The 7,677-nt window shown below is 47.0% G+C and overlaps 1 protein-coding gene across 2 annotated transcripts; it reads left to right on the top strand.

Annotated features, from left to right (window-relative positions):
* Positions 1 to 3,288: 3,288 nt before the first annotated feature.
* On the top strand, positions 3,289 to 6,369 carry LOC123401946 (O-fucosyltransferase 23-like). Of its 2 annotated transcripts, none has more exons than XM_045095810.1 (2): positions 3,289 to 3,716; positions 4,348 to 6,369. In XM_045095810.1, the coding sequence occupies exon 2, from the start codon at positions 4,571 to 4,573 to the stop codon at positions 5,894 to 5,896; it is 1,326 nt and encodes a 441-aa protein (XP_044951745.1). In that variant the 5' UTR covers positions 3,289 to 3,716; positions 4,348 to 4,570; the 3' UTR covers positions 5,897 to 6,369. The 2 variants fall into 2 exon arrangements, with proteins under 2 accessions (XP_044951745.1, XP_044951746.1); XM_045095811.1 differs by having other exon boundaries at positions 3,289 to 3,724.
* The last annotated feature ends 1,308 nt before the right edge of the window (positions 6,370 to 7,677 follow it).

The raw sequence follows: 7,677 nt of genomic DNA, 5'->3' as shown, positions 1-7,677 counted from the left end.
AACGATAAAAAATTATAGATACGTTGGAGACGTATCAAGGGTCAAGACGACCCTGTTGCTCGTTGGCGGCAGCGAGGAGGTCCTTGACACGCTTTTCTTGGTGCGCACGCTCCTCACCCTCCAGGGCGTCCATCTCATCAAGGGCTGCCTGGGCGGCCCGCATGTTGGCTGCAGGGGTGTCATAGATGGGTAGCTTGCCGCCTAGGATTTCAGCAACAACCCAACCGCGACCGTGAATGTCACCACGTCGGCTGGGTCCATCGACAGTCGGGGTGAAGCCATAGGCGGAGTTGTACTCGCGTTGCACGACCTCCATCTGACGCTTGGCGGTGGTGAGGCCGGTGCCCTCCATCAGCAGCTGTTTGAGAGCCTCCTCTAGCTCGTCCCTAGCCGACGCAGGATTAGCCGTCGGGGCGATAGGAGTAGTCAGCCCGGCGAGGGTAGCATGAAGTGGATTGGAAGGTCCTGGATGGAGCGCAACCGCGTCCGCCGCGGCCTTGGAACGACCCGAGCTGGTGCTGGAGCCTGCAATCATCACCTCCATAAGGTCGGAGGAGATGGCGGCGTCGCACGGGGCGAGAGACCCCGCGAACGCTGGTGGATCACTGCAGTCGAGTACGTCGCTAGGGTACTCGTTGGGTGCAGGCGCATCTTCAAGGCCGAGTCCGCTGAAGTGCGCACAAAGGGCGTCGATGTCGACGTCCCCGCCAAGGTGGCGAGGCTCGTCGTCGAGGCACAGGTTGTCGAAGAGGGCGGAGAGGCGAACGACGTGAGGAGCGACGCCGTTGCCGCGCGGCTTGCTGGTGAGCTCGACGGCAGAGCCTGCACGGCAGGCGGAGCCGACGATCAACACCGCGGAAGCCTCCGCGGGGGGCAGGCTCCATGGGGGTGCTGATCAATCCGGACACGAGGTGTTCGGTGGGGTTGGCGAAGGGTCCCGCCCGTAGCGGAACTCCACCGGTGCCGCGGACGATCCCACGATGGGCGCCAACTGTCGTCGTTTTCTCACGACAGATGCCATGGGTAGGCTTATCGAGAGCGGTTGGGACCGAAGTGACATCGGCGGGCTCCGGGAACGAGATTGGTAACTAGCAATGCAAGACGCACGATGTACCCAGGTTTGGGGCTCTCCGTGGGAGATAATACCCCTAGTCCTGCCGGAGTGGTTGATGAACCAAGAGAACTACAATGTACTCCTTGAGCTGTTCGACGTAGGAGGAAGATGGAGCAGCCGGCTCGTGATCTACCTCTCCTATATGAGTGTGTGGGTGCGTAAGAATGGCCGACCCTCCGCATGGAGGGGGGCAGGGGGTTTTATAGTCGACCCCAGCCTACAAAATGGATAGGTACATGTGGGGGGCCCGCTGGCAGCCTCTCCAGCTAGCCAATGAGCCCTATATTGATCAGTCTTGTTGTTTGTGGGGCCCGCCGGCTGCGAGGTCCCATTAGGCTCTGGGACCTGCCGACCGCCCCACGGGATTGGTGCGTGCTCCCCATGCAGGGCACGAGCGGTACGCTGGCCGTCGTCTTGCGGGATCCGGCGCTGGTTAGCGGTACGGCCGCCTCCATTGTAGCCACGTCGGGCCAGGTAATGGAGTGGGTGGTGGCGTGCGGGTACTGTATACGGTTGATGGATCGTAGCCGGTACCAGTCAGCGGTACGGCCGCCACCACGGTAGCCATGCGTATTCCTCTCCAGCGTACCCGAGCTGAGGTATTTTCGCCTTTAATCGAAAGCCCCCGTCACATCATGGGAATTGACGCGACGGATGCTCCCTAGTCGGCTGAAGGTAGACGACAACGCTCCTAGCCGATGCGTGTTATGCAGCTGTCCAGGAGGAGCCGACACTGAGGAAGCTTTCACCCCACTTTACAGCGAAGTGTGGAGGAGTAGACTTGGTGAGCCTACCCTGGGGTTATCCCCCGTCAAATTGAGAAGAATAATCTCATGAAATTACCAAAACATCCAAAAAACACGTAAATGTTACACATTAGAACCTATTAATAAAGTGCAATTACTACTACATCTATGTAATTGAGAAGTAGTAGCTGCAATAGCACCTACATTATTAGAAGTATATGTCCATGTCACATGAAAAAAATGTTAAACCACGAGACTACATTCCTTCGGCCAAATTGCACGCTAGTTCTTCAACCTTTTTATCAATGAAGAAAACTAAATGCACATATTGATTGAGCATCATACCAAAGCGAAGGAACCAAGTAATACTCTGCGACAAGTATTGCCCCCCTGTGACACCCTCTTCCTTATTTTTGCAACCACCTCGGCTTTGGCATCTTTGTGTTGTTGCATCAAGAACTACTATCATGATTGGCTGATCATGTTGTTTAAAAAGGGTGATCACTCAGCTACCATGCGGTGTGACAGTGACGTCAACCATGATGTATGATCCTAGCATCATCACGATTACATCTCCACCTCTCGGCCTGACACTCATCACCACTGACAGTGAGCACGATCGAGTATGATCATCAATGTCCCGCGAAGCTGTCACCGTCACAGGCAGACCTGGAGAGAACGACATGTGGGGAGGGACGAAAAAGGTGAATGACATGGGGGTTTTCTTTGAATTTATTTTTTCTAGTTTTTCGTTGATTTAAAGCGGAAGAGGAGGTCGAACTATGACTACGATGTTCAATCGTTTTTAGTAAATACTACCTTTATTATAAATGAATATAAAAACATTTCAATAACTACTTTAATGATCTATACATTTAAAAAAAATGATACCAACCCAGACTATATTGGTCTGTTGGCATTTTTTATAGAAGAAAACTCCATGATTACCAAGTATTAGAGCCAAGGCTCGAACACTGATGGGATGGCTGGAAACTCCCGCGTCTTGCCAATTGAGCTACGCTAAGAACGATCTCTACATTTTTATATTAATTTATGGAGCGAGTAGTAGAGATCCGACGGCTTAAAGTCTGCTTGAGTTTTTGAAGTGATGAGACTATAAGGCTTTGTTTGGTAGAAGTGGATTGGGAAAGAGGGGATTTGAGGGGATTTGGTGAATCCCTCCCTTCCATCTAATCCTCTCAAATCATCGAGGCTCTCTTTCCACCGGTCCCTCGAAGAGGGTCCTGAAACACATGGATAGAAAGGGGTTGAAAGAAAACAGAGGGGATTCGGCTAAGCAAACCCCTCTTATCAAATGGACGTCCGAGTTTTTGTGGGGTTTCTGATTTTTCTGGGGATTTTTCTCTCGAAACCTCGTGAATCCCCATGCCAAAGGAGGCCTGAAGGCAAGGAAATCCCCTTCCACTGGCAAGCTGGGCCCAAGAGTGATAGCACGCGCACGCGCTCCCTTGACCTACCGGCATCGTGTTTTTCCCCTTCCCGAATTTCTCTCCCCCCTTCCCATTTCCGGTGGTGATCTGCCTCCGACGACCGGAACCACGTCAAGCGTTTGACGCTCTCATCTTCTACCCTCTACGCTAGATCGAATCACTCTTTCTACCTGGATCAGGCCTCACGGAGTAGCGGAGGAGGAGGAACGGCGGGGCCTTGGAGAGAGGGCTGGGCGCTTCCGACGGCGGCGGAGACAGAGCCGTGCCTGCCGGCTGCAGAGACGATTGGGCGTGGAGGTGAGGCGTAGACCTGGCCCATTCTAGGTCCGGCCGAGGGCAGCAATTTGGGGGACAGCAGCGCACAGTTGCAGAGTTTCGGTGAACACAAGTGATTCAAAAGACCAAGTAAGAAGGTGTAGTTTCTGCTCAGTTTTAGAGCTGTGCTGTCAAGATTCATGTTTCTGAGTAGTGACTAGCGAGCATTATTTATTTTTGGTTCCACATTCATTTAGTGAAGCTCCAGTCCGCAGTCTGTCAGGCTAGCTTGGTGACTTCCATATTAGATGATGAATTATTATTTTTGAATAACTTATATGAAATGTTTTCTGTGAATAATTTACATGATGAAATTCGATAACGGGAACTTGGATATACAAAAGCTGTTGGCTTAAGATTATTAACTCGTTATAGTGAGAATGTATTAGTATTACTTTGCTGTTGTATTCTTGCTTTACCGGTGGTAGACACCGCCATATATCTGACATTTGGCTGTGCGTTCGTAATTGATGCGAACCATGCGACTCTAGGTGAACCCACACCAGGGTATCTAATGAAAACTTAATGTGCATGTTACTATATGTGGTTTGTAAAATAATACTATATTCCTTTAGTATGGTTAATTGGTTAACACTTTGCTGTTAAGACACTGAAAAAATGTTCTTTATGTGACCACTTAGTAGATTTCTTAATTGTATAAAGTGTGGCAGTGTAATAACCTTGCATTGTGTCTTTGTTTTACTTCTCATTGTATTTGCAGTCTTGTGGAGCATACGCTAAATTGTCAGCAGAAGGGTCAAAGCCTATGATTGTAACAGCATGAACCGAGCTGGAAACCTGATTTACTCATTGCCCAGGAAGAACTGGTGAAGCCATCCAAGCGTATTTGGTTATTGATTCCATTATATTGCAGCACAGTATGTACTTCCGCTGGGCGATAAAGTTGACCTGGTAGAATGAGAAGGAATTAAAGAACTGTTTCAATGAACATCCTACTAGACCTTAAGCATCTCAAGCACATTAGCTTGCCGGCGAGGCTTATTATTTGCAAGTGCCTTCTCATAGTGATTGGCCTTATTGTATTGAGAGCAATTATCTCCCCTTTTCTTGCCATTAGCTTGTCTGAGAAGAGTTTTTATGAGTCACCAACCCTTGACTTGTTCCCTGGAGTTAGGAAAGGCAAGTTTGTTGAGGTCCCACAGATTATATGGGGATTGAACAATCAGAAGATTGCATTTGCCAGAGCATGCTTGACGGCAAGATTCCTGAACCGTTCTCTACTCATGCCAAGTCTGAGTGCTTCGCTTTTCTACAAAGAGGTTGACTTGCTGCAGCCTATTGCTTTCGACAAGGTATTTGACCTTAATAAGTTCAATGCCCATTGTCATGGGTTTGTAAGGGTAGCTCGGTATTCAGAAGTTTCGAATCGTACCGAGCCTTTCAAACTTCAAAAGGGCAGTGGTAGGAGGTGGACAGTGGAGAGAGACTTGGATCAACTGCAGCAATCCAGATTGGGGGAGGCCGATGGCTTTGAAGTGATTCATGTCACTGGGAAGCATCCATTTCTATGGCCTGACCATTGGCCAGTGAAAGACTATGCCAGGATCTTCGATTGCCTTGCTGTAGCTCCTGAGATAGAAACTGAAGTTGTCAGGGTCGTATCGAAGATTAAAGATGCAGGGAAAAAAGCAAGGCATGATGCTGCCATTTCTCATAATAAGAAGAGGATAGATAGTTTGACAAATCTTCCTGTGCAGTACATTGCTGTTCACATGAGAATAGAGAAAGATTGGATGATCCATTGCAAGAAGTGGGAGCAGCGGTCCAATTTAAAGGAAATCTGTAGCAGCAAAGGAGAGATCATTCATAAGGTCTCACAGATCACTGACCTACGTCGCCCGCTTGTAGTTTATCTTGCAGTAGCTGACAGCCTTCTAGAAGACGATTCAGTAACCAGTGGTTGGAGAGTTGGTATGGTTGCTTATGAGAAGAAGAAACTTGGAGTTACTGACATATATGATAGGCAGCCTTACCTTATAAAGTCTGCCATTGACTTTGAGGTATGTGCAAGAGCGGATGTGTTTGTTGGCAATAGTTTCTCGACATTTTCCAACCTTGTAGTGTTGTCCAGAACAGAAAGGCTATATAAATTAGGGAAGGCAAGCTCATGTGGTGAGGATGTTGGGCTGTCGTCCTATGCATACAATGTCATCGGAGATGATGGTGGGCCACAGAAATGGATGACAGATATGTTGGACACAAGTCTTCAGCGCATAAGTTATGGAACGAATAACATCTCCTGCCACTGATCTTTTAACACACTAGCATCTGACCGAAATACAACCGTGGACAGGAAGATAGTTTTTATGGCTGAATCTTGTCAAGAGACGAGCAGGTGCAGCAGCTCGACGGTACTTTCCATGTTAGAATCTAGACAAGTCGATCTGGCATGTCACACTTCTGAAATGACTTTGGCCAAGAATTCCTTGTGTGTTCTGTGAGTGTGTACAAAAGTTGTTTCCTGAGCAGCATTGTGCTGAACAGTTTTTAGTTTGCAGAGCTAAACGTTATGTCATGCATTGTTTGCATTCTGTGGTTCACTGGGAGGAGCTTGATTCACACTGTTGAGAATCTGACGCTGTCACTTTCACATGAAACATTTGTATCAAGTGTATTCGTTCGTTTATGCTGTTAAAACTCTTGATTCTGTAGCACCTTGTAATTTCCTTGAGAAAGATACTTTGGATATGTTCCTTCTCAACAAAATGCTCAGTTGGTGTAATCACAGTCACCATATATCGACATCTGTGCAACGAAAGAGGTTTTGATGTGGGAAGTTCGAAGCTCATGGGATTAACAACAGCTTAAGAAGGAACAAAGGGGACGACGATTTCTGCGCAGACAGCTGATTCGTCCAAAATAGCTACAGGTGGTATACGTTTTTAATATATAAATATAAAATAACATTCATTGGTTCAGTCAAGATAACATATGTCCTTGGTGGTAATTTCTTTATGAATCAACCAAGGCTTGGACCATGGCATGTTTGGAATGTGTAGTCTGCCTGCACGTCTGAAAACGTTTTGATGAGCCCAGATGAATGAAACATTGCTATTTGGCTAAAAAAATACATTTATTTGTTGCTTCCAACTGTCTTTCTGGACCTGGAGAAGCTAGTTGCAGAAGATTGTGACATTGTTCAGAAATTCCGAGTAAACCACCTGCTATCGGAATACTAGCAGGGGCTAGTTTTGTTATGTTCTGATGAAAAATGGGCATAAAGTTCAGAGAACATACGCAATGGTTAGGTTTTTTTTATTGGACAAAAAAAAAATGCATCAGTAAACTATATATGCTCAAATTATGCTCCAATCTATGCACCAGATATTCCCAGTCGCCAATCCTGGTTATGTGAGCACTCCTTAACCTATTATTTAAACGAAATTACCCTGATCTCGTTAAGCCATCATACCAGGAGGCAAAAAATGTGTTTAATTGGACCTCTGAAGTAAGATCCTAGGCAGTAGTTTTGTTTTCCTGATTCTTACAAAATTCGTTGATGAAAACAAAGTTGGTTACAGCAGCAAAAGATCCATGCTTTGTATTTTACAGTTGTGCGACTTACAGTCAATAAATTCAAGTGCCACATGTCGCTCCAAACAAAAAGTCTTGCGTAACAGCTTGAATGTGCATGGTTGTCATGCTGTGTCAGCAAAAATAGTTCCAACTGAGAACGGCAACTGCTAAGGCTGATACATCATGCTAATGTTCATTTGGGGAAATAAACTAATGTTATTTGGTTTCATGCTCTAGCAGCCCAACATATAAACCTTGAGAGTAACAGGGTTTTGTCCTACCTTGTACCTGGAACCAAGCTATGGTTACTATATATCACTCGTGTTTCTGCTACTCTTCTGCAAACTAGTGCAGGACTCACAAGAACAAAGGCATTCATGGAAGAAACGGACTGCCCAGTCGAATCATTCAAACCCGAGGATGACAAGAAAAGCACACCACCAGAAATAGCAGTTGCTGATGAACCGTTCCCATTCTTCGGCCTGCTTTGCTACGCCGATGCGCTCGATTGGCT

The sequence above is a fragment of the Hordeum vulgare genome, chromosome 6H (assembly GCF_904849725.1).
Source record: "Hordeum vulgare subsp. vulgare chromosome 6H, MorexV3_pseudomolecules_assembly, whole genome shotgun sequence".
Taxonomy (NCBI): Eukaryota; Viridiplantae; Streptophyta; class Magnoliopsida; order Poales; family Poaceae; genus Hordeum; species Hordeum vulgare.
The sequence above is the reverse complement of the archived record's forward strand: the minus strand, read 5'-3'. Positions and strand labels throughout refer to the sequence as shown.

Excerpts from the sequence above, each read along its gene's own strand:
- LOC123401946 (XM_045095810.1), top strand. The coding sequence starts at position 4,571 with ATGAACATCCTACTAGACCTTAAGCATCTCAAGCACATTAGCTTGCCG.